A 26,942-nucleotide genomic window follows, 5' to 3' on the forward strand; every position below is an offset into this window, starting at 1 on the left:
CTCTTTTTTATGAGAATCACTAAACATGCTCACAAATCTCATCAGAGATACAACTATGTAAATTACTCCCTTAAATAATAAATTTGTGGCTATCTCCAACAATCCTAAGCCCTCAAATATACTGCCATATAACCTAATCAGCTTTTTAAATCTTGAAACTATAATTAAATTAAGCTATTAATTAAAACGTATAAATATATTTTAAAAGATTATGAAACTACTTTACTTACCTGGAGACAGCTTGACACTCATCAAATGAACTTCCTCCTCAGCTTAGCTGCTTATTTATCAAAACAGTAGAAGAACACTTCTAGGTCAGCCATCTTGAGAACAGGCTTTATTTGTCTTTACATAAGCAAAATATATTGTATGTTTGTTGAACCTGTCTAATGCATAATTTTTCTTTTAACTATCCACATTTTTGGAAAAACGAATGCCAAGATTTTTATTTACACAACAAATGCTCCTAGAGGAATCGCATTAGCTCTCAAATACAGTCTAAAAATGTCAGCAGCACTAGAAAGCTTTTAGAGTGAGATTATTGGCGATGCTTGCTGCAGTGCTACCAGTTGCCTCCACAGAAATGTGTGCAATGTGATGTCTCCCTTATAATAGCAGAAAAAATGCATATTGTAACACAAGAGGAAACAACACATAGTTAGCAATTTAAACTTTGCATACAAATTTAAATTTTTGTTCTTTTTTGCATTATTTTAATAACTACTTTAAAAAAAATGATATCTATTTTATATATTTACTTTTATTCCCCTTCCATCACAGCAAAAAAAAAACTGCTTGGATATTCCAGATGGGGTAGACTCTTTACTGCCTGCCTGATAGTAGAAATGTAGGTAAAACAAGCATCTATTTCCTAAAGTAACTGCAGCAAGATGCTGCTAGAAAATGTTCACTATGTTTTATGTTCAAGGATGAATAGTTCTAAACAGAACTGAAAGTTCAATGACAAGTTGCCTTAATCAAAATAAAAATTATCAATATTTTCAATGTATAATAAAAATAATTTGTTCATATATTTTATATATTTATATACCTTTTAAAAAGTTCTTTCATACATGATAGAAATAATTAATGGTAAAGTCTAGTTTGTTTAAAGTTATTTTGACTTTGTGGTACATATCGAATAAAATAAATCAGTCCTGCATTCATTTTTATTCTTTTACTAAATTATTGTAAATATTTTATTTATTCTTTGGAACTTTTAAAATCTAAAATCTAATTTGGCATCAAGTTTGCATTGGATTATAAATAAAAGTCACAGCTATTTTAATTATGTATAACTTAAAACATGGATATTTTAATTAAGTAGGACTTAAAACATGAATAATTCTCCATTTTCAGGATAATCTGTTAACCTAGTTCCTCAGGAAACATTTCCCTAAAACAGGGTTGGAATTCTTGGCTGACCACAAGCTTGACATTCTTCTATTCCTGTCCCCAATTAAGTTTTATATTCCAGAACAGCAGTGTGAACAAATACCACTAAAGCTTACTAAAGTTGCTACTGCGTTTCCTACTAGAGCTCAATTTTAACTGTAGCTGAATCTCAATTTTAAGTTACTAGCTTTACACTAGTTTGGCATTTTATTTACCTTCCCCTGCTGATCGAGATCAAACCTCTGTATGCATAATATGAATCATTGGGGGGAGGGGAATACTTATTTAAATAAATGTACAGTCTACCAGTGAAAACAGGGGGTAAAATGCATAATATATTCTCCCTCTTCCTTTCTGTCTGTCTGTCTGTCTAATCTCCTAAGAAATACTTGTAATATTAATACATATTTTAAAGCTACATCATATAATTACAGAGCTGGAAGGGACCTCGGAGGTCCCTCTAATCCAACCCCCTTGCTGAAGGCAGAAGTCTTATACCATCCAAGACAAATGGTTGTGCAGTCCATTTTTGAATACCGCCAGTGATGGAGCACCCACAATCCTATGAGGTAACCTGTTCCACTGATTAATTATTCTGTCAGAAAGTTTCTCCTTACTTCTAGGTTGGATCTTTTTTTTAACAAGCTTCAACCCATTACTTCTTGTCTTGCTCACTGGTGTCTTAAATAATAAGTCTAATCCCTCTTTTTTGTGACACTCCCCCCCCCCAGTACTGGAAGATAGTTATCATGTTCCCCTAATCCTTTGATGGGCTAGAAATACCTAGCTCACTCAAGTGTGACCCTTAACCAGTGAAAATGACTGTTGGCTTTTCTGAACAGTCGTTCTCTGGGTGCTGCCGGAGAGTCCAAGCATGGGTTAAATTCAGTCTATTCGCCCAACGACTGAGTTGATTTTCTTAGCCATGCCTCCTATCCACATTGAGGACTAATTCAAAAATGAAGGCATTGGTCTGTGATAGATATGTGCAGTGTCTCCTCCGGACCCGTCAACAATGTCTTTGCTCCACACAGCCAGATGTGAGGAAATAAACCCCAGGGTGAGGTTGGACTCTCCCACAGTGCCCAGAGAATGACCGTTTAGGTAAGCCAATGGTCATTCTCCTGTGTGCTGCTTGGAGAGTCCAAGCATGGACATACCCAAACTATGAGGTTCCAGGGAGGGAAACAGAAACTTCCAGGGTGCGTGGAGTCACTACAACCCGCTATAACACTCTTTTCCTAAAAGAAGCTTTGGCTGCGGCGTAGGAGTCAACGTGATAATGTTTAATGAATGAGGTTGGGGACGACCACAGGCGCCTGTGTCATCCACGGGGCCGTGGTGGCGGCACTCCTCGTAGAATGAGCCGTGATTCTAGGTGGTACTGCCCTGCCCTGCTGCTGGTAAACCAACTTAATACAAGCCCTCAGCCAACGACCGATAGTAGAAGGGGAAACTTTCCGTCCCATGGTGCCTGGCTAAAAGAAAACGAAGAGTGATTCGGAGCAGCAAAAACCCTCCGTCCTCTTGATGTATCTGTGAACTGTCCTCTGAACGTCTAGCTTGTGCCATTCATTCCTTGGGATGTTGAGGGTGAGGGCAGAAATTAGGGAGTACCACCTCTTGAGTTCTGTGAAACATTATGGAACCTACTGGCTCGAATGGAGTCTTGGTCAGAGCCCTCAGAACAAGGGGGAGGTCCCATGTGGGGAACCTGTGAACAGTGGGCGGATGTAGGTTGGAAGCCCCCTTGAGGAAGCTTTTCACCTGAGGATGCTGCCCCAAGGACACTGAAGAATGTCTAGTTAAGATGGTGGACAGGGCAACAACTTGAAGGCGAAGGGTGTTGGGGGACGAACCCTTGTCCAACCCCTCCTGTAAGAATTCTAGCAACTGTGGAACGGTAGCTGAGACTGCGACGATGTCATGAGTCCGGCACCAGGTAGCAAAGACGGCCCAGATGGCATCATAAATCCGAGTCGTAGAGGGTTGACACGATGCTTGTATGGTACGAATGACCTTGTCAGAAAGATTGTCTTTTCTCAGGAGTTCCCCCTCAAGTGCCACACAGCCAACTGGAGCCAGCTGGGATCCGGATACAGTATGGCCCCCTGTCTGAGGGAGAGTAGCTCCTGAGGTATCCTCCATGGTCTGCGTACCAGGATCTCCTGGGCCAGTGAAGTGCTACGATAACTTCCGCTTCCTCTGCTAGAATCTTCTGGACCTGGGAGATGAGAGACAGCTGCAGAAAAGCGTACAAGAGGCCTCTTGGCCAGCAGTAGCGCAGGACGTCAGTCCCTTCTGCTTGCAGAGTGGCATACCTTGAGAAGAACCTCAGGAGTTGGGAGTTGGCTGGACTGTGAGCTGATAGAAGGTTGCCGGATGAAGACACCATTCTGTGTTGTCAATGGTCATCCAACTCAGCTAGTCCCCCCTGACATTGTCCACTCCCGAGATATGGTCTGCTTGTAAGGCCAGATGACGTTCAGCCCACCTCCCCAGCGTCTCCACTTCTGCCATGAGGACCTTGGACCTGGTCCTCCCCTGGCGGTTTATGTGGGCCTTTGTTGCTATGTTGTCTGTAAGCAGCAACACATGGCGATTCACAATGTCCCTCCAAAAATGGTGCAAGGCTAACGTGGCCGTGCATAACTCTAACAAGTTTATGCTCTGTGCTGCCTCTCTCTGCGACCACTTGCCTTGAGTCATTTGCTCCTAAAAGTGAGCGCCCCATTTTGGAGACTCACGTCAGTTGTGACTACCAGCCAATCTGGCTCTCTGAAGACACAACCTCTCGTCACTTTGCAATTCCCACCACCGAAGGGACTGTTTCACCTTCAGGGGTAGCTTGACACGCCTGGGAGAGTTGCTGGCCTTCACCTTCTGGATGGGAAGAAGGAACCATTGTAATTCGCATGTATGCAGACGTACCCAGGGAACTATGCTTATGGAAAAAATCATGAGTCCCAGAAGTTGAGACAGTGACACAATGGATGCAAACTGGTTTACTCACGTGGCCCGTGCGCGGGTTGTGAGGTTGCGTCTGCAGTCTGGTGACAGGAACACTTGGCAACAGTCTGAGTCTATCAGCGCACCGAGATGCAAGATGCGGGTGGACAGCGTTAGCTGACTCTTCTCCCGGTTCACCCAGAACCTGTGATGTTGTAGAGTGGTGAGTTGGACATCTCTGACAGCTTGGTTGGTGGATGCTGATTGAATCAAGATGTCATCCAGGTAGCACAGTAGCCGTATTGGAAGGGAGCACAGGTGGGTTGCTACAACCGCCAATATCTTTGTGTAAGTCCTCGGTGTGGACGATAGGCCGAATGGCAGAGCCCTGTGCTGATAGTGTCTGCTGTCATAGTGGAACTTGGTCTTCCAAGTTGACTCATAGATTCTATTGGTTGATGGCCTCCTGAACGCCTGGATTGTCCGATCACCCTGGTAGAAAAGTTGCCCTGCCCCACAACCTTCCATTCAAATGCCATATAGTCAATTGAAGCCATTGTGGTTCTGGGTGGACTAGAGCCCCCTGACTGAGGGATATTCTGTCCTGAGGTATCCTCGATGGCCTGGATACAGACAGACCTACCAGATCTGCGAACCACGGTCAACTGAGCCAAAATGGACCCAGTAGCAATACCTCTGCCTTCTCCGTCAACACCTTCCTGATTACCCCTGGGATCAGGGGAAGAGGGAGAAAGGCATATAAATGACCTCAAGGCCATGGAATGCAGAATGTATTTGTCACTTCCGCCCCCAGTGTTGGAACCTGGAGTAAAACCTTGGTAGGTGGCTGTTTGACGGGGTAGCAAACAGTTCCAAGACCGGAGTCCCAAACTGTTCTGACAGCTCCCTCAATAGGTCTACATGCAGTCACCACTCCGAGTGACTTACTGTGGACCTGCTGAGCGAGTCCACCTGCACATTCTTCCCTGATATGTGTTCCATCCTGATGGAGAGAAGGTGTATCTCTGCCCAGAGGCCCAATTTCTCTGCCTCTCGCATGAGGGGTCTTGAGTGTGTGCCCCCTTGCCAATTTATGTGAGCCTTTGTGGCTACATTGAGGATGTGAGACCTTATCCTGGAACGATGTGGTGGACTGCCCTGAGTTCCAACCAGTTGAGGTTGTTCATTAGGTCTTCCTATGACCACTGTCCCTGTGCCATCTGTGATTGGAAGTGGACCCACAACCTTTGGTAGGGCAGGAGGAACCACTGCAAGGTCTTGGCGTGTAGATGTGCCCAGGGGACTATTATTGCAATAGTCCTCTGGGCATGTCAAGATCTTGCACAAGATACCATTTTGCCAGGGGCTGTGAAAGGAGGACTACAGCAACCAACCAGATTGTCCGAATCCAGTTCACCAATGCCCTTATGCAGCCCCTATGCTCCTGCGATAGGTAGATCTTGCATAATGAGGTATCTATGATTACCCCCAGGTGTGGTAAAGGTGTGGAAGGAGTCAGGTGATTCTTCTCGTAATTGATGGAAAACCCATGATCCTGAAGTATCTTGATCTTGACTTGTGGGTCCTCTGCTGCCCCAAGGTGGGAGGGGGACTGAATTAAGATGTCACCCAGATAACACTGGGCGCGGATTAGGACTCTTGGTTAAATTAGACTTCCAAAGAAGTCTATTTGACTATGGTGCAAAGGGATCCTCTTTGCTTCCTTCTATAAAAGGTAACTGTGGAGATAGTTCTCTGGAGCCCACTGGTTGCCGAGCGCTGAGACTCTTGTCTTTGTCACTCAGCTTTCCTCTCAGCCTTGGAGATCTCCTTCTCTGACACTCTCTGGGCATCCTTTTCCTCAGCTTAGAGGCTTTTCTGGAATGCAGGGCTTTTGCCCTTATTTGGGCAGCCACTCTTTAACTGCCCGCTCCTGCTGCTGAGGGACCCTTCTTGTTAATGTGGGGTTGCATTGCCCTCCCTTCTTCCCCACTCATATGAGCCACCTCATGGTTGCTTGAGGCAGCAGTATCCTCCATCCTTTGTTTCTCCTCTATGCTCCTGTATGCTCCCTGCTGTGGAGGCGTCAGGACGTCTGCTGCTGAAGACACACCAAACGTCAGCTCTTTGAATGAGCCAGAAGATGGCCAGGTGCTGGGAGGAAACAAAGATGCCAGCCACACTGTTCTCTCGGCTACGCCAGTTCTGGAGCGTAATCAGGAAGCTCTCTCGGTTATGCCAGTCTTGGAGCTCAATCATTGCAGTGACTTTGCCAATCAAGTGGAGAGCCAACCAAATTGTTGCAGGGGCTTTGCTGATCAAATGGAGAGCCCTTGAACCATTGCAACAGCTGCTTGTTAAACGAGGCTATTTTGGGGTGGCTTGTTGTTATTGCAGTGTCTCTCGTCTTTAAAAGTTTGGTTAGCCAAGATGTTCCTTGGGTTATCTCCATTGTGTTGGAAATGTGGAAGAAAGGATGGCACATTCTACCATATTTGGTGGTCTGTACTGAGGCCACGAAATATTGGAAAAGGATTAAAAAATGGTTAAAAGAGGTTACCGGGGCAAACATGGAATGGAGACCCGAGAACCTTCTACTAAGCATTAAACCAGAAAACATAAGCAGTTCAATATGGCATTTGAGCCTACATATAATTGTGGCCGCAAGAATAACTTATGCACAATTTTGGAAATCCACTACCATACCGTCGGAAGATGCTATAATTAAAAAGATCTATGAATGTGCAGAAATGGACAGAATGACGGGTTGGCTGAGGGACAAAGGAGAAACGGAACATTATCTTAGCTGGAACCTATGGTATATGTGGGCGACAAGGAGAACAGCAGGGACTTAAAATGGGGAAAGTTAACATGGGTATTGTAATAGATCCCTGAACTTTGCAATGAGAAGATGTGGCTTAGAGACCTAACAATGAGGAAGGAAATAAAAAGTTGGGCTGTGAATGACTGTCACCGCGGGGGGGAGGGGAGGGGGCTTGTATGTTTAAAACGGTATTTGTATCTGTATGTTTTACACTTTAAAAAAATGTATAACTAATGAATGCCGATACAAAAGGCTGTATATTTACTTTATATTGTTATGTATGATTTGTCTTTTTTATGTTGTTGTATTTTTCTTTCTGTTTTTTAAAGGTAATAATGTTTAATAAAAATTATATTTAAAAAAAATAACCAACACCACGCCCCCCCTAATAAATGCTGATTTGCTAAAAAAAAAAAAAGTTTGGTGAAAAGCGGCTGATGGGAATTGCTCCTTCCTCCTGACAAACAGCTGATGTGTAAGGTGGCAGTAATATTCGCCCATCTTTGTGCTGTTCTGCTCAGCTGAATTGGCTGGCTGAATTGCTGAAGGCCATGCTGTTTTCCGAGAGACAGCAGATTGAGTTTAAATCCTTGCCGCTTCCGCGCCCAACAGCTGCGGCACTCTATTGATTGCCCAGAACCTTGTCACTGAAATCACTGAGAATCCAAAGCATTAACTCTGTCCTTTTCCTTCCAAGGAGCTCTTCCTAAATGCATCTCTCTTGGACTTTAGACTGAGTCAAAACTGGGATACAGCCAAGAGAGACATGGCTACGAAGTTTAGGACGACTCGGTCTCTAGGGCAGAAGGGTGGAGTTAACCCATGCTTTGGATTCTCTGCTCAGCGCACTGGAGAACCGTGCTTTTAACCTCAGGAAAAATGATTCTCTAATATTGGAACCTGTGAATGTCTAATTTGCAACTAGTTTAATACAAATAAATGATAATGATCAAACCTCAATTAATGGATAAGACTCTGAAATGGAAATAAGTTTTGAATTATAGAAGACCTTATAGAAGGAATATGAAATCTGAGAATGAAGATTTTGCTGCATTATTAATTTGCAGTATTCTTAGCATCAGTTATAAGGTCTGCAGCTACAGCTCATAAATTATTGGTGACCTATTAATACTTGTGACAATATAAAACACCTCCACATACACATTATTTTAAAAGTCAGTGGTTACTTATGACAGCTCAGTGAGGGTTGATAATGGAAAATGTCCACTCTTATTCAAAGCCTAAAATTAGAAAACTTTCTGCCCTCTAGGAAACTAAAATTTCTCCCAAAATATTTCGGGGATTATTAAAATTATTGATTGGGTAGATCATAAAAGCAGCTTGAGTATGAAACAAAATTCAGGAACTGAATGTTGGAGATCACCAAGAAGCCAACTTTAGGCGTAGGATAGCAAGGAGGTCCATGTGTTAAACTGGCAACCTACTTTTTCATAAATTGCACAATTAAAGTGATAATGCTGCATCTGTAGTATTTGACCTTTAAAATAACATTGATTTTGCCTCATTTTAACTCCTTTCATCCTGAAAAGTATTTCATGAAAGTCATGTATTCATTGGAGTATTTTTTAACCATGATATATTTTAAAAGGCATACAAAACATTGTTTTAAAACTCAAGCATCCAAAAGTAACTGTAATTTAGCGTACTGTTATGAGAGTAACCCAACAATTTGTTCTAAATTCACATTGCATTAGAAGGAATATTTTAAAGCATAAAATAACTAGAATGAAAATTTTAGGTGAGTTTTCCAAAGCAACCTAGTTTCCTGATGAAACCTTCTCACAAATGTGTTGCAGATTACAAATTATCTGGTGGAAAATTATAGAGTATAAGCAGTGAGAGAAAAAGCAATTTATCAAAGTTGATTCTATCTCATTAAAAGATTGTATAAGCAAGAGTAGAAGCTGGGTTGTTGCAGAGGTCAATGTGCTGAATTTTGGAGGTGGAGAAGGAAGAGAAGTATCGTAAACACCAGATTTAATGTACAACTTTAAAACAATTTTTAAATGGAAAGTATATGATGGTCAAGATGTACCTTTTTTATACTGACAAATCAAAAAGCAAGAGTATAAAATCACTGAATTATTTCAGTGGTTGTATATTTTAATAAAACCTTTTATTGCAAAATGATTAAACCATACAGTGAAAGAAATTGAGCTAACAATGGTGATGTTAAAAGTCTAGACAAGATTGTAGCTAATCTTCCACTTCTACAGACGCAATGTATCTGAAACAATGCATTGTTGAAATCCACTATTTCCAACAGAAGAATTAAATACAAGCTGAAATTTCACATTGAAATTAAAGTTAATATAATAGACTTTTGATAGAGCCTTAGACCAATTACAAAAGAAACATTGCTTGTTTTAATTCCACAAAATAACTGATGAAAAAGATTTTTTTAACATTTTTAAAATAGGTCTATTCTATATTCTTTTAAAATCATGAGAGAACTTAGCTAAGTAAAAAGTAGAGTATTTGTGCCAATTAAATAAACACTACAAAACACTGGAGAGAAAGAAAGCATTATACGAAGTGGAAAAGTACAAAGCAAAATAATTCTATCTTGTTTCCAGATAATTATTTGCTTTCTTCCATTGAGTTGCAGTAATTATGGAAAATTCTAGATTTTGGCATCACCACAAAGGAACATTTTTTTTTGATATTTTAGGTAATAAAGTAAAAAATAGCTTACATCTGAAAAGATTCAACTATCTAAATATATTTCATATAAAGAAATGTAATAAATATAAATAAAATGTAATATATATTTTGCAAAGCATTTTTAAAAATTATTGAAAAGATTGTCAATATTCATAAAGTATGCAAAATAATAAAAAGGTATTTTGTAACAGATCATGTTTATCAGTAACATTTTTACTGTTTGCTTCTATAACTATCACATTTGCCAGACTATTTATCCCTTTGAAACCCATGTAATGATAAATAAATGTCTAACTTACATAGAAATCTTACTTAAAGAACAAAAATGAAATTGAAACCTTTTTATTATCTATTTTATAATAGTGCACATTTTGCTGCTGGAAAATGTGACTTCAAACATATAATTCATATATTCTTAACTTACTCAAGTTATCTTTAATTAGGTATTTAAGGAGGAACAAAAAGTAGTATCCATTAATTTTAACAGGTTAGTGAAGGGATGGTTTGATTTCCTTGATATGATAATGAATGTGAACATGTTGCCTTTCCTCATGAAACCTCATGGAACTGCTTCTTGAAAACAGACATCCCTCTTGTACTAACACCCACTGATATTCTGATACGTGCAAGCACAATCACATCTTGCAAAAGGTGTAGGCAGGTTTTGCCCCAGGTATGTGCACAGTGGTTTGCTTTCTCTTCACAAAAATAGCAGAATTTTCTTAATTAAAAAAAAATACTATTAGTATTCAGATAAACAGTCACATACACTCAATTACAGTATTGCAGAATTGAATAAAAGGAATTGTTGTTAGGTAAACCTGATATATAATATATCCTACAAAAATTATAATTTAACAACTTTTTTTATAGAGATATATTTATATGAGATGTTAATGCCAATCTTACAAGTAATAATTAGTAATCTAGTGTCCTGGGAGGTCTATCAAACATATCCTCCTAAAAGCACATTAAAAATTGAAACAACATAATATTTTTTCCTTCGGTAGGTGGCAGTACTGAACTTATCTGGTCTCAGAAGTTAGAAGGGGCAGGCCTGTTAGCACATGGATAAAAGACAATCATGGAATACCAGGCCTATACGCTAAACTAGTGAGTTGAAAAATTTAAATGAAAAAGGCCATGGCAAATGCTCATGAAGACAGCAGATAACAAACTCAAGAGATTCTATCTTAATATCTCATTTCTGAACTTTGCGCTATTAATTATGCTTCAAGGCAATGCTCATGCAAACCTAAGATATCATTAATAAATAGTGTACAACAAAATAGGAATGTGGGTCATTATATTTTTATGTAAGTGAATCTGTATCTCAAACAAATATGACCAAAACTTTTTTTTAAAAAATCTAATACTATTTTACAAAATAGCAAATACAAAAATTTAACAAGTAATTTTAACATCATATTTTAATGCAACATTCCTAAGTGCTATTCAAAAATATACTGTTCTATTTTGTTTCAGATGTTGAAGAATTTAAAATTATATTTGTAAATATAGTTATATCTTTTATAAACCTTTATGAATGATTAAAAATAATCTCAATATATTTAAAACTGAATACAAATATTAACAAACATACCATATCTTGTTTTTTGTCTAAATCAGCTGACATGAATGTCAAAACAATTATTACAATATTTATAATTTTAGATTAATGTGACCCTTTGACCCCATTCCTTCACCAAATGACTTTTGCAAACCTGCTGAAATAACCAAACTCCCTAAAATTCTTAATCACAAGCTGAAAACTGAAACAGAAAAAAACTTCTGTTCAATAGTTTACTTCATAGTCTAATGTTTGTATATATATATCCCGAACTAATTCATGAAAAAGAAAAACTTAATTGCTCTTACCTCTAAATCTGTAACATGTGACTGCATCAGATTTGCTCATTAGCATAGTCATGCTAAACTGCTCCAGAGACAATTTCATCAGCCATTTTGAGACTGCACTGTTTCACCTACACTGAAAGTGTGATTAAAATGGCTGCAGTGTGTATTCAGCCTCAGCCAGTAAGAACGTAGCAATGTGTGAAACACTTGTCACAAAGCACCTCCCTCCTTATGGAGTATACACTATTAGTGCTATTAGTGCATGTGCTGCAGATATGACACAAGTGCTGGAAGTAAAAAACTCACAAGGCACAAAGGCTGTCTTTGTGAACCAATCGGTAGCTCAGGATATAATATCTAATCCTGAACTGAATCCAAGCAGCTGCAAGTCCATGTCACATATTATTGACTACAGGAATGAAGCCAAATATTACTGGCAGGCAAGGAATGCTATGCAGGAGGAGCCTGATTTAAATTCCTTTTTTTCTTACAGCATTATAAATTCTGCTTAAATCATTTACACTACACAATGTTACAAAAAGAATTTTTTATAAGATGCTACACAGAAAGATAAGTATTAGGTTATTTTTAAACAACTACATGTTTCCAACATAGTGCTTTAACTGAAAGATCCAGAGTAAATTTTAATTCACAACAAAACAATTTTTAAAAATAGTAAATTGCTATAACCTCACCAGGCCTGCATATTTGCTAAATAGTTATATTTGATTTCATGAGAGGAAGGGAGGGAGAAAATATATCAAACAGAATCAACTAAACTGATAGTAAATTAAATCATACAAACCTGTCCTAATGCAACATTAATGAGCTTTTTTCACAATGTGGGATAAAAAAAATCTAATAAAAATGTTCTTAAGAGTATATATTACAGAAATATTAAATTCTATACCCGAATTATGGACAAGTTAGAAGTTTGTTTCGTATCCTAAGGAGTTGTTTAGCAAATTTCATTGGCCAGATATAAATATATTACCATATTTTAAGTATTGGCAAAATATGTTTTACTGCCCAGTGCCTGAGAATGAATTGCTAAAATTTAAAATAATCAACTGAAAATTATTTTCAGTGATATTGAAAATGAAAACAAACATCAGTACTACTTAAACGTCAAGGTGCTTCAATTTCATCAGGGGTATTATTAAGATATTGATATAACGCCCGTCCCTGCCTCTCTTACCATTAGACATGATGGATGGGGTTATTCAGAATTGGAGATTAGCAACACAGATTTCCTATCTCCAATGTAAATAATCGTAATCTTTACCCTCATTCTTCAGAGACTGAGACAAAAATAGTATTTTTATATAGATTAAAATGTATATGAAACAACATTTTATCCCATGAGTACTTTGGGTTGGTGTCAGTAGATTCCATATTCCATCTAACCTTTCTTTAGAGCTTCTTTAAGTGAGAGGTTCTTTTAAGTCTTGCAAAGAAAAAGAATGCCTCCAGGCCCCATACTCTTTTTTGGAAGAGTTTCCGCTTGAATGGGTTACATGGTGTGCTATAGAAGCTGACACAACATAACCTCATCAATAAACTTACTGGCCAAACAGGTATTGGTAATTGATTCTGACCACAGTATCTATTTTTGAACATTACTGTTTCTAGCATTAGTTTTTATTTAATATAAATTTATACTTAAATGTTGTACAGACAATGAAAATTTGAATTTGAATTTACTTTATTTGTATGCCGCCCTTTTCCCTGAAAGGGACTCAGGGCGGCTCACAATTCAAAATCATACCTCAGTATAAATATCATTCTGTGTATCTCAATCAATTTTACTACATTATCTAATTCAAGCTACTCAGTTACATGAACCATGGCAGCAAATAAATTTGATAAACAAGCAATCACTACCGTAACAAATTCCGGCGTGATATTTATTAAATTTATCTACTGCCCATCTTTTGGTTCAGGCAACTGAATGGCTTGAGTTAGATAATAAGTATAAAAATAGTTCTAGTTTCATTATGGTCCTGCATAGTGTTTAGGGGCCTTTTAAAATCTTAGGAGATAAGTCTTTGTAACTTGAGAGTAGGCACTTCCAAAGAAGAGCTAGATGGGGAGTTTTAAACCATGAAATGGTGATTCTGACAAATGGCAAAATAAGCAATTTTAATTGTACACTGAAATATGAGTTGCAATCAGATTGTTTGAATCACTTGTAAGCAAAGCCTGGAAATTCAATACCAATACTTTGAACTGGCACAATCAATGTAGACATGTGGTAAGGAAGAAAAAAAGGGATACTGGAAAAGGTTTAAGACCATATGGACTGTGTTTATTTGGACCAAAGACAAACACAATTGAAAGAGGAATTGCTTGACTACCTCAACAGCAGGAAATGGTCAAATGTTTAGGGTCACAAGAGAAAAGTTGCAGATTCACGTTGTTTTATTAATAATCACTGATAAAACTCCCAATTTTACACTGTCAGTGATAACAATGGTTGATAGTTTTGAAAAGAACGAAAAACAATTAGAACAAAAAAAGAGGGCACTAAACTCAATTTGTCCACATTAATCTGAAGCAGCAGGAAAACATCCACCTGGAAATCCCAGGAAGACAGTTGGAAGTCTATCTTCACCCAAGACAAGATCAAAGAATTACAGCTGAGCATCACTGTGACAGATAAACAACAAGGAAAGTATCAGAAATCTGAAACAGATAATATACAGTAAACAACTGTGGGTCTAAAACCGAACCTTAAGGCTCCTAGTGGGGAGTGTCAATACTATATTGCAATTCAACATATTGGAAACACAAGCAATGGAATAAAATCAAACTTGGAGTCTTGGACTTTAAGAGAGCTGATTTCAACAAGATTATAGAATACTTGGGAAGGATTTCATGGATAGAAAAACTCAAGAGGAAATCAAACCAAGAAACTTGTGAAACTTTAAAAAGTGAGATTATAAAAGACCAGTCTAGCACAATGCCACTGAAGAAAAATAAGAGATCCCAGAAGAAACCAGCATAACTAAAAAATTCTCTGATAAACTGAAAGGCAAAAAGGATAAGTATAAAAATAGAAAGAGATTTGAGTTCAAATCATCAGACCAAGATGGATTACATTCCAGGAGCTGAAGGACTGAAAGACAGGATCTTACAGCTACTGAACTATGATTCTGAAGAACAGGGAAGGGAAAAGAGCTGATGTGGTTCCCATTTTCAAAACAGGGAGGGGGGGGGAATGATCCAAGAAACTACAGACCAATCAGCCTGACATCAATATCTGGTAAGATTCTGGAAAGAACACCTAGGAGCAAGCAAAGTTATAACTAGAAGCCAGCATGGATTTCTCAAAAACAGATCATGTCAGATAAACCTTATTGCATTTTTGGTAAATTGGATGAGTGAAAAGCTGTGGATATAATTTATCTGGATTTCAGTAAGGCATTTGATAAAGTAGACCACAACCTACTACTTCATAACATAGAAAAATGTGGGTTAAACAGCATCACTATCAGATGCATTCACAACTGGCTGATCAACTGCATTCAAAATATAGTCAATGTTACTATTTATTAGTAATTAATTAATTAATTAATAGTATTAGTAATTAGTAACTCAATGTTACTATTTAGAAAAGTTAGTTGTGGAGATTGTTGTGTGGCACCATTTGGTGGCCGAATTTGGGAACTGGGTCTCTCCTGTTTCTGGTTATAACAAACAAAGAGTGGGAAGTGAAGGAATTCTCCCCCCCCCCCGCCAAAGGCTTTATCAGTCTCCATATCTCAGCTAGCCTCTCAGCCTTTGACATCTCCTTTTCCAGAGCTTTTTGATACTTTTCCTCAGCCTTGGAGGCTTTCCTGGAATGTAGGGCTTTTGCCCTTATTCAGGCAGCCACTGTTTTACTGCCCTCTCTTAATGCAAAGGAATCCTTCTGTTTAATGTTGGCCTGTGCTGTGGCCCCCCTTTCTTCCCCACTCACATGGGCCATCTGGTGTTTCTCTGAGTCAGCAGTATCCTCCATTATCTGTCTCTCCTGCTGGGAAAGCACCAGGAAGTCCGCACTGAAAGCGTGTCAAATGTTGGCTCTGTCTGAGTGAGCTGGAAGATGGCGGGGGCTGATCCGAACAAACACTCCGGCCATATTGCTCTATGGCCTGAGCCGGATTGAGCTAGAAGTTACAGTGGCTATGCCAATCAAATGGGGGAGCCAGCTGAATTGATGGGGCATCTCTTTAACCAATAAGTGGCGAATTCGCGCTGTAAAGCTGTTCTGGTCTACGAAAAAGAGCTGATTTCTGAAGCGCTGCTTCGTTTGTCCAAAAAACAATCAAAGAAAAGCCGAGAATCCAAAACTTTTAACTCTGCATTCTTCTCCTTTTTCTAAATCACATCTCACTTGCACATAGACTGAGTCAAGAGGGGATACAGTCAGGAGAGGCGTGGCTGCAAAGTTTAAAAGGACTCAGTCTCCGGGCAAGAAGGCAGTTAACCCATGCTTTTGGATTCTCGGCTCATGACATCAGAGAACTACGTCTACATGGAGGGAAGTATGCAGTGATGTCTTAAACATCTTCATAAATGATTTAGATAAGGGGATATAAGAGGAACTCATCAAATTTGCAGGCAACATCCAGTTGGTGGGAACGGCCAACACTCCCGAAGACAGGCTCAAGATTCAGAAGGATCTCGACAGACTTGAACATTGGACCCTACCCAACAAAATGAAATTCCATGTAAGGTTTTATATTTAGGCAAGAAAAACCAAATGCACAGGTACAGAATAGATGGTACCTGGCTCAAAAACAGTAACTGTGAGAGGGATCTAGTAATTCTAGTGAACAACAACAGTGTTCTGCAACTGCCAAAAAAAGAAAGACAACAGTAGTAAGCTTAATTAACACAGGGCTAGAATCAAGATCACTTGAAGTGTTGGTACCACTTTACAATGCCTTGGTAAGACCACACTTGGAATATTGCATCCTGTTTTGATTGGCACGATATAAAAATTGAGACTCTAGAAAAGTGTGTGGAGTAGACAACAAAGATGATTAGGGCTAGAACATATGATGAATGGTTACAGGAACTGATTATGTCTAATCCAATGAAGAGAAGGACTGGTGGTGACATATCAGTCTTCCAATATCTAAGGGGCTGCCACAAAAGAGGGAGTCAACCTATTTTCCAAAGCACCTGAAAGTAGGACAAGAAGCAATGTATGGAAAGTTTTCAAGGAGAAATCCACTTAGAAATAAGGAGAAATTTCCTGACAGTGAGAACAATCAAGCAATGGAACAAATTGTCTCCAGAAGTTATGGATGCTTCATCACTGAGGTTTTTAAGAAGAGATTGGACAGTGATTTGACTAGAATGACATAGGGACTCTTGATTGAGCAGAGGGTTGGACTATAAGTTCTCCAAGGACCCTTCCAACTCTATTATTCTACATAATCCCGAGGAACACCCAAAGATAAAGAGAAAGGTTTAGAGCAAAGTCTTTTCGATATAATCAAAGTACAATGGGAAATACATAGCATTAACCATATAATTAACACTTATTAAAGCTAAACAAAATAGAATTCAATGATCAAAGAAGGCTCCTGTGACAAATTCAACAACAGCAATACTGAATTGATGGCTTGCCTTACTTACCAGCAAAGCAGTTGAGATCAAATAGAATAGCATACCAGAACCTGGCTGAAATGGCTCAGGAGGTTATTTACTGACAGATAAGAAATTAAGATAGACTTATCAATGAAGCATTCCATGAAGATATTTTTTTAAACAGTAGGAAGGTAGTAGGCATGCTTCAGGGAGTTTGGAACTTTTTTTTTTTTTGCATAACCAAACAGTTGACCAGGAACAATAGAAACAACAAAAAAGGGGAACAAAAGAAAAAAGACACACATAAAGAAACGGAAAAAGGATTTGATGTATTGGAAATTTCTAACACTATTACACTTCAACTTACAACTGCAATAGGGCCTGGAAAATTAGTCATTAAGCGGTGTAATCATTTGAGACATCATGAAATCACACCCAATTTTTGCTGTGATCATTAAACAAATCACTGATTGTTAAATGAAATATCCTGTGATCTCAATTTGTTACATTCTTCCATTGATTTTCCTTCTCCAAAGTTCCAAAGTTTGCAAATATTAACTGAGTACAAGACATTGCAAGAGTTATAAGTGCAAGGACTGTTGTAAGTCACTTTTTAGCACCATAACACTGGTCACTAAATGAATGGTCATTAAATGAAGTTAGCTACATTCTGGCTAGCAACAAAAATGCAAAAACAATGAAAACTACGGAGGACTGATCTCTAGAACATTTTGACTTTAGACTGAACTCTTTCCTAAAGTCCTTTGCTGTAAGTGAAGAACTATTTAATATGTTGTCTTTGTCTCGTTTTCCCCCTTTCCCTTGTCTTTTGTGAGCCGCCCGGAGTCTTCCGGGAGTGGGCGGCATACAAGACAAATAAATAAATAAATAAATATTTCTGGCTGTTGTACTATTCTCAGTCACATGATAAAAATTAGAACACTTGGTTACTAGCATATATTTATGATGGTTGCATTATGTGACTGCCATTTGCAGCCTTTCCAGGGAGCTTGCAAAAAGCAAAGGGAGTAGTTGAATTAGATTTGCTTAATCTTGTGATTTGATTAACAACTGAGGCAAAATGGTCATAAAATTGGGTACATTGCTGAATGATCGAAGGTCCAGTCCCAACTGTATTTGTAAGTTGAGGGCTATCTGTAGAACACAACTTGTGCTAATTGGCATTTATCTTGGGAAAAGGTTACAGCAAGTACTCTTATTACAAAGGATTAACAAAGTTTTAGTTGTAACAGAAAATAAAACAGATTGATTAGATAATCAGATAAAACTGAATCGTTTTAATAATTGAATAGGCAGTCCGCAACAATTCGTCAAAGAAGAAATCAACAAAAGGGAGAAAACTACAGGATTCTATGGTATTTTCAAAACAACAATCTAATAGGCATATAACAAATTAAAAAAATACAACAATGTACTAACACAAATGTAGGAAAATAACCAATGTAAATAAGTCTATTAATGTTAAGGAAAAAGATACACTTAAATGATGAAGACATTTGATGTGAGATGGCATAATATAATGATGCAATTCTTAGAGCCACATAAAATAAAAATAGTTTAAATAACTGATATTTTGAAATAGGAATGTAGCCACAATAAATTAAAATGAACAAATCAGTAAGTAGCATCCACTTGATTATCTTAAGAAAACAGTAACAACATTGCTCCTAATTCTAAATGAACCCCCTGTTCCGTCAAAAACATGCAATTTCGGTTGGGCCAGTTTTGTTTATAAGTAGGATTGTTAATCATAGATATGTGCAGAATTGTAAGAAAAAAAGGTAGAATATTGAAACTAAGAATATATTGAAATAACTAGTAATACTATTGGAATTATCAACATTCAATGTCAAAACTATTTTTTAATTGGAGAATTATAACACCCTTCAAAATTTTAGAACTAAGTAGGTGGAAACCAGATTTTCAACGGCTTTTCTGCATTTTAATACAAGGCAGGAAGACAGGGAACAATGTTTAACAATTATTCTGTGTATATCTACAGAAATGCTCTGATCAGCAGAAATCCAGCACCAAAAATTTGCCCAGCAGCAGGCAGCTATTTAGTAAAGAATCTATGAATAATGGTTGGATTATATTTGCTTTGCCACTCAATATTCATTATCCCATAAATAAGAGGGTAAGACCATTTAGATCTACCTTTGTTATTATTATAAACATTATCTCTCCTCTCAGTAGATGCAATTATGTTGTAGTAGAACACTATATACTGCAGGAAGAGGAGATGGGTAGTTTTCAAATTGGACTTCCAAGCTTATTTTGATTTCCTCTAAAACATTAGCTTTCAGTGGATCCAAAGATTTTCCTTAGTAAAAATAAAGCATTAAAAACATGGAGACAAAATAAATCTACATAAATTTGTTCTGGATTCGATGTTGAATATATAATTCAAATAACTTTTTGAAGGGGGAGGGCGAAAACCTAGTACCTGGATATTCTCCATGCTGTGAGAATATTCTGCTGATCCAGACTGCTTACTTGTAGAACATCGAAACCTAAACTCAGCAGTAAACTGCAGTTATGTCCATAAAAGGCAATTTTAAAGAACAATATAAAAAAATCTAACCTAAGGGGCTAAGAGAGGAGATCCTCCAATTAACTAGTTACAATTCATTTTTACCAAACACTGAGTATGGTTCAAAAACACAGTAAACAATAAAAATGAAACAATATTTAAAAATATGTTGACTGATTATACATCTGAATTACTTTCTACTATGTTTTGTTATTTCTCCCAAAACAGTTAATTAGATATATCAGTTTCCTTAACTTTTGATGAAAACTTCATTCAGCGTTATTTATTAATCAAATTTGTATTCTGCCTTGCCACCAACGTCTTAGACAATCTAGACCTATAAGCATATATTTATATAATTAATTTCTATCATGATTGCTCTAGGACCCTTTCAATGGAAAATATTTTACTCAGTATGTTCAAGGAGCAAGATATTAATGCAGATCTTGGAGTTCTGTGTCTGATAAATGTAGAAGACTTCCTGTAAAAGCTTTGGAGTTATTAATATCTACCCTCTGAAATGTTAGAGAACAGACTATATTTCTGGATGTACAATATATTTTAACTTGCCTGAATTGTACACTTTAATCAATATTCAAAAATATTCATTACGTTTTGAATAATCAAAATGTAAGCGTTGCTATTTGTAATATAAATTTTATATTAATATTTATAAATATATTCAAAAAATAGTTTCCATGTGAACTAAATAAAATTGTTTACATGATTTATTTATTTATTTTAAATTATGGCTATAGTCTTCTCTTTGCTATTTAAAAATATTCTGCACTTTTTCATTATTTTTATTAATATTCCAAGAAAGAAGCAGGGATAGAATAATTTAAACTTTTAAAAGTTCATAAAATTATGTTATCTTCTGTTGCTGAGAAAGACAAGGCCTATCGCACATATTCTGAAATACAATTGCATCAACTTTTAAAACAAAAGTTATAGTCTTAAAATCAATGAAATATTGGATTGTGAAATTAAATAGATCTGTTCAATGATACAGGAATACATTCAATGGTAATACTAAATATTTGTAAATATTTCTGTTTGGAGTCAATAAATTGCTGACTGAAAAGGAGCAATATTAAACTCATTTGCAAATTAATATATGATGAACTTTGGAACTGGTCACAATTCAGCAAGATTATTTGTAGAAATATCTTCTCTATGCTGTTTTTAAGCATAATTTTATAGATATGCTTATACTTGCATGTCGCTTAAAATACTGATAGCCAAAACCAAAACTACTCAAATAGACTGCCATGCAATTATTGTCTTAAGAAACTTCACTATAAAATTAATTTAATATTGTTAATTTTATTAACTAATTGATCCAGACAAGTGTTTCTTGTTATGCTGCTTATTTTTCACTAATGAAGCTTCCTTTTAAGTCTTGTATAAAAAGACATTGTTATTAATGGTGAGATACAAACTAAAACAACTAAGAAAAACTAAATACCCAATTTTTATACACAAGCTGGAACCTCAGGGGAAAATTCTGAATACTGTAGAGGGAAATTTCTCAGCAGATAGTTTTTTTTTCCTCTGTCAAGCAACATTTGTTATATATTATAATTTATGAATCCCCACAGAAACAATTTTTACTTATATATTGCAATCTATGTGTTTCCTAATTTTAAATAAAGTAACTTTTAAAAAGGTTGATCATTTCTATTTTAAATATTTTGTTTAAAAATATGATATATTAGATAATGAAATTATGCAAAAATTGGCTTTATTTCTATTATCCTATAGTGTAGACTGTTTAAATAAAAATGACATTTTGATACTGCTTTAAACAATGATGGGATCCCAAGTTCCTTAATAGGTATCAACCCTGCAATTTTAATTTTTAACAGCAACTGAAAATGCTCTTATTTAATAATTTACATCATTATAGTAGTTGATCTTAATGACATACTTTAAAATCACTAGTAAGATTTCAGCAGAATAACTTATGGTGATTGGAAGGGAAAAAATCTATCACATTAGTATGTTGAATTATTAATCAATCACACTTAATGTTAGGTTTTGATTGTCATGTAATATTTTGTGGATATGTGTATAGTACATGCTTAACAATATTTTCTCCTGAAATGGAATTCAATTACTAAGCAATCTTTATATTAAAGAGACACAGAACTTTATATCATTTGGATGTGATCACTTAACAGCATATAAAAAGTAAAACAAAACACAGCTATCAGCCAGTGAGGAGATAGCTGCAAATGTAGAACATTATAGAGTATTGCATAGTTTAGTAAAATGCAAATATTTAACTTTGTACATACCTTTTTATTCATACTACTTGTTCTGTTATTTATAGTATTGTAAGCTGCTGCCCATAAACATTTGGTAGTGAGATGGGTGGGACACAAATTCATTAAAGAAATAAATGAAATACTACTTCTGCTGCTATATTTGCAGTTTGGTCCATGTACTGTAGTTTAATATAAAATACAAAAATTATAAAAAACAAAAATGTCTCCAAATTCGCAAAATATACCACCCTTCATATTGTAAAATGTTAGAATATTTAAGTTTGCAATTTGGAATATTTAGAAATGTATGAAGAACAATTTTAATGAATTTTTCTTGGCATTTTCAGTCAATATAATTCATCAGATTTTCAAGGATCAAGCAGACTTCTCTGACATTGTAGGTGAGGGAAGATATGTGTCTGTTGTTTGTTGACTAGGGAGCATTCAAACAGCAAAGCAGAGAACAGGAAGTCGGATCAACCAATCACTATGCAGGATACATAGTGATAGCTAGCATACATACTGTGACAGCTATGGGCAGTTGTAGGAAATTCTAAATCAGCCTTAACACTCTCCTGGATTTTACTGCTTTTTCAGCAAAATGGTTTCTTCATACCGCCTAAATATTATAGAGGATTAGGATTCAGAGCAACTTGGAGCATGTGAAAGAAACGTAGAAGAAAATAGAAGCTTCACTGCATGAATGAAAATAATGTTGGACATAGCCTACGACTTAAAATTTCCTAGGTTAAAGTAATCGCCACAATGAAGTGTTGCAATGTACAGTATATAAATACATGTCAAGATTTTAATTGTCCATGTTCTCTTCATAAATTCTCTATTACCTTGCTTTCCCAGTCCTTTCATTTAGCCAGCAGTCATAAGTACTGAGAATTCAACATCTTCAGGGGCTGTTTGGAATTCTCCTCTTTATCCGCTTTGCATCTTTTTTATTATCTTCTGTATACCTGCAAACATTAGGGATTCTCCTAGCAAACCTCATTAAAGACCCTTATTGTGTCTGGATGGTAGCTTTTTTGACTGACAGAATGAATCTAAGAAAATAGTATTGATATTAATTTACAAGGGTAGTAATTTATTATACATTTCTACTATCATTATTTATTAATAAATAATTACTATCTCATACTATCATTGGCTATTTGGGATCTTTGTATATTTTGATTTATAAGTTTTTGTTTTTTCTTATCTGACATAGTTATATGAAGGCATAACAATAAAAAGCATAAACTTTTATGAAGGTTTATCAGATACTCTTTCTAACTACATGAGTATCAATAATAAGTTAGAATACTTAAAAATATAATTTTAAATTTAAATACATTAGGGCTTACTAATCAGTTTTGAAAGGACTGATGAAAGCTTAAGTTTCCAAACATTTCTAGTCAACACAGTCATTCAGAAGAGGCTCATGCTTTGTCTTACCCTTTCTGAGAAGAGCAATTTGCTACATATGGAATTTTATGCACACACTCAAACTGCTTCAATGGGGCAGCTATGGTGACATCTATTTTACTGGAAGGGAAACTGAGCATGTTGTTCCTAGTCACCTCCATAGCCTCAACAATGCAAATCATATTGGTTACCCTGCTCCATTGAGTAGCTTTAGACAAAAGAATTTATGATAACCCAAAATATTGTAAGCCAATCTAAAATATGTTCTTGGCAAAGCATATCTTTTCCAACAAAACAGATTAACAGAGTTGGAAGGGACCTTATAGGTCATCTAGTCCAACCCCCCCTGCTCAAAAGAAGTCAATGCAGTTTTTTTTTTAAAGGGGGGATTGGAATCAGATTAATCCAGCAACAACTGAAAATACCACTTCCCCTTTATAACTAAACATATGAAAAAAACACTTTAAAAGGTTTTCCTCACTGTTAAAGAGAGTACCTTTTTATCCCCATTAGAAGTGAAAGTAATTTAGAATACTTTCCCAGTATGTTTGGCCGGGAAGGAAAAAATAGTATTTACAACTTTTTCCTTTCATTACAGCTCTAGAAACGAAATTAACTAAAAAATGAGTGACACTTGGGTTTTTCTCATAATAATTACATTAAACTTGCTTAGCCATTCTTACACTATCAATAATGTTAACCTACTTCACAGAGTTGTTGTGCATATTAAATTTTGTCATCATTGTAATGTAATTTGAGATCTTTTGACAGAATGGAAGAATATAAATTTAAAAATAAAGCTTCCTCCATAGAACAAATCAGAAGAGAAAGAATATCATTCTCTATAAGAACAATTAATATTTTACAACAAGCCATTTATAGAACTTTTAAAGCTAAATGTGAAATAAACATAAATTGATATATACAGAGTAGGCTTTTCCCCAAAACATACAGCAGTGTCCACACACACATCCAAGTAGGTCACTGGTATGTCATTTCCCCATTGTGCTTCTTGCACTCAGACACCAAGACATAACGCCATAACGAATGATCAATGTGCATTTCAACATTCACTCTTCTTTGCATTGCAATGTATATAAGAATGAACGATATATACGACATAGTTTTTCTCTTACTTCGCAATAAACTGGTGCATAATCCTTGAATACAAAACAAGATTTGGAACCTTTTAAGTACTTATTCACACAGAAGATTGTGGCCATAGTTTGAGGTTTCATAAAAATATAGCAGTTTAAATCTCACCATCAGTGTATTTTCCACAACAGAAACTAGAAACCAGCAACATTATCTACTATGTTTCAGAATGATAGCATACTTACTGTTAAATTCAGATAATTTTGCTGATAATACTACACTCGCTTTTAAATAAAAGCAAATAAAGTTATTTGTGAATAAAACACACACTAATAATGCAAAACAAAGGGAGTTGTCTTATTTATCTTAGAAAAAAAACTAGAGGCCATATAACAGTGTAGCAATTTTAAAAGTTAAATAATATTTTGATACAATTGTCATATTTATAAACATGGCAAAATTGCCATACTATTATATACCACTTTCCCAGAATTAAAAAACCCATAAATCAGCACAAATAGTTCCAGAAAATACTTATGTGAGGCATTTGGATTTTAAACTACAAAACTATAGTAATTTTACAGGTTTCTATGTAATACATAAATGAATGAGAATTAAATAATGATATCCTAATCAAGTTTCTATTTTGTACTCTAGCAGTATTGTATTGCCAAGTAGTCTCTCATCTCCTTTAAAATTGTTTTTGTCAATATTTTAGCAGCAAAGTTTTAAATCCATACCAAGTATCATTTCAAGCAAATATATTTTGTAATTAAGACTATTTTTATTTATAAATCAAAACAACTATTCTTCTCTTACATACATGTGAATATTTTGTGTGTCCATTTGTGTATACACACACGAATAAACAAAGGCAGAAAGATTAACATATATTAACATTATATAGATTGCAAAAATACACAAGACAGCACTCTTCTTGAAAATCCAACTTTTGAACACAATCCACAACTGGGAAAATATCTCTTTTACTGTAATGAAAAGGTTAGTTTAATTGTTGTCCAATCATCCAAAGAGCAAAATGAGTAAACTGTTATCTTACATAATACTAAAAAATCTACCTTATAAATTGTATTATTACTTTCTAAATTTAGTCTACTTTTTACGAATGCTGTCAAGTACTTTCACTTTGTGTATTTAGCGCCTTTTCAGGGTACAAAATAAGGACATTTTTAAAAACTGAACATAAACAACTAATCAATATCCAAATATTTACATTTTAATGAATAAATAAAATTAAACCTGTGTTAAAAGACAAACAAAATTGTCCCACGTACTTACCTTAAACTCAAATAAATAGAAACATAAAAAACAGCATAACTCAGCCAATGTAATTTCAGACAATCAGACTTCAACAGCAGAGATGTAAATTAAAATAATACAGTACTAACCGATTACATGAGACTAAAACCAGGTGTCCTCGATTGCTCATAAACCAGGGAAATGGCCGCTTCCTCTGAAGAAAACCTCGTCGTGCAACACTAAAAACGAGGGTTTGAGGCGCGCTTATGCAGTGCGCATGCTCGGGCACATACTTCCTGCCAGGATACAGGAAACCGCCACCCATCGACCAGCGGGGGGAGGGGGAGGGGAGGGATGGGAGCGAACGGAAACTACCGCCAGGAGCGGCAGTGAGGGCTCCGGCAATTTTTCACCGCGTCAGCGTTTTGGACGAGGCAAGTCGGAGCGGGATCGACAAAAAGGAGAAAGTCTTCCTTCATAAAAGATGCCTGAGGAAAATTGTCTTTAGGTGTATTAGTTGCTGCTGGCTGCCACCGTTTCCAACACAAAACCTGATCTGTATCCAACACCCGCTCCCGCTCCCTCCCCCTCCCCCCCCCCCCGGGATTGCAGCAGTACCTGCGAGTAGAAGTCGTTCCGCCGCCAGTGGTTCAGAGCGCTGCCACAAGTGCTCCCGTCCGCTTCCACTGCCGCCGATGATTCAAAAAAAAAAAGCACACAGCCTACAGCATGTGCTGGGCCGTTATGCAAATGAGCTGTGATTTCCCCTCCCACTCTCTTGGCCCCACCTCCTTTGGAAAAAAAAGCTGAGGGGGGCGGACGTGCGAACTGCATTCTTTCGCCGGCCAATCCGCAGATCGGCCGTTTGGAAGGTTATGCAAATATTCCACAATTACTTAGCATATTTTGCTGGAAGCTCCTCCCCTTCTTGCAGTAAGGAAATTATTGGTTTGAGCGGCAGATAGTTGATAAGCGAGTTAAGGTGGAACGGAAGCCCTTGTGGCTTGTTAAGCTAGAAATTGACGCCAGTGGCAGCAGGAGAAAGTGGTGCTAC

The 26,942-nt window shown here is 36.6% G+C and overlaps 1 protein-coding gene across 4 annotated transcripts in view; it reads right to left on the reverse strand.

Moving 5' to 3' along the window:
- ATF7IP (activating transcription factor 7 interacting protein) overlaps nt 1-26,734 on the reverse strand; it is a 99,696-nt gene extending 72,962 nt beyond the window's left edge. The window contains exon 1 of one of the 4 annotated variants that reach the window (XM_032222115.1): nt 26,507-26,734. Coding sequence is in view for 2 of the 4 variants with exons in the window: in XM_032222114.1 (XP_032078005.1) it covers nt 26,038-26,078 (41 nt within the window). In the remaining 2 variants the exon portion in view is untranslated. Of the gene's footprint in view, nt 1-11,731; nt 11,998-26,037; nt 26,152-26,506 lie in introns of those variants that run through there. The other 3 variants (XM_032222114.1, XM_032222116.1, XM_032222118.1) reach the window with 3 other exon arrangements.
- Between the last annotated feature and the right edge of the window lie 208 nt (nt 26,735-26,942).

The sequence above is a fragment of the Thamnophis elegans genome, chromosome 7 (genome assembly GCF_009769535.1).
Source record: "Thamnophis elegans isolate rThaEle1 chromosome 7, rThaEle1.pri, whole genome shotgun sequence".
Classification (NCBI taxonomy): domain Eukaryota; kingdom Metazoa; phylum Chordata; class Lepidosauria; order Squamata; family Colubridae; genus Thamnophis; species Thamnophis elegans.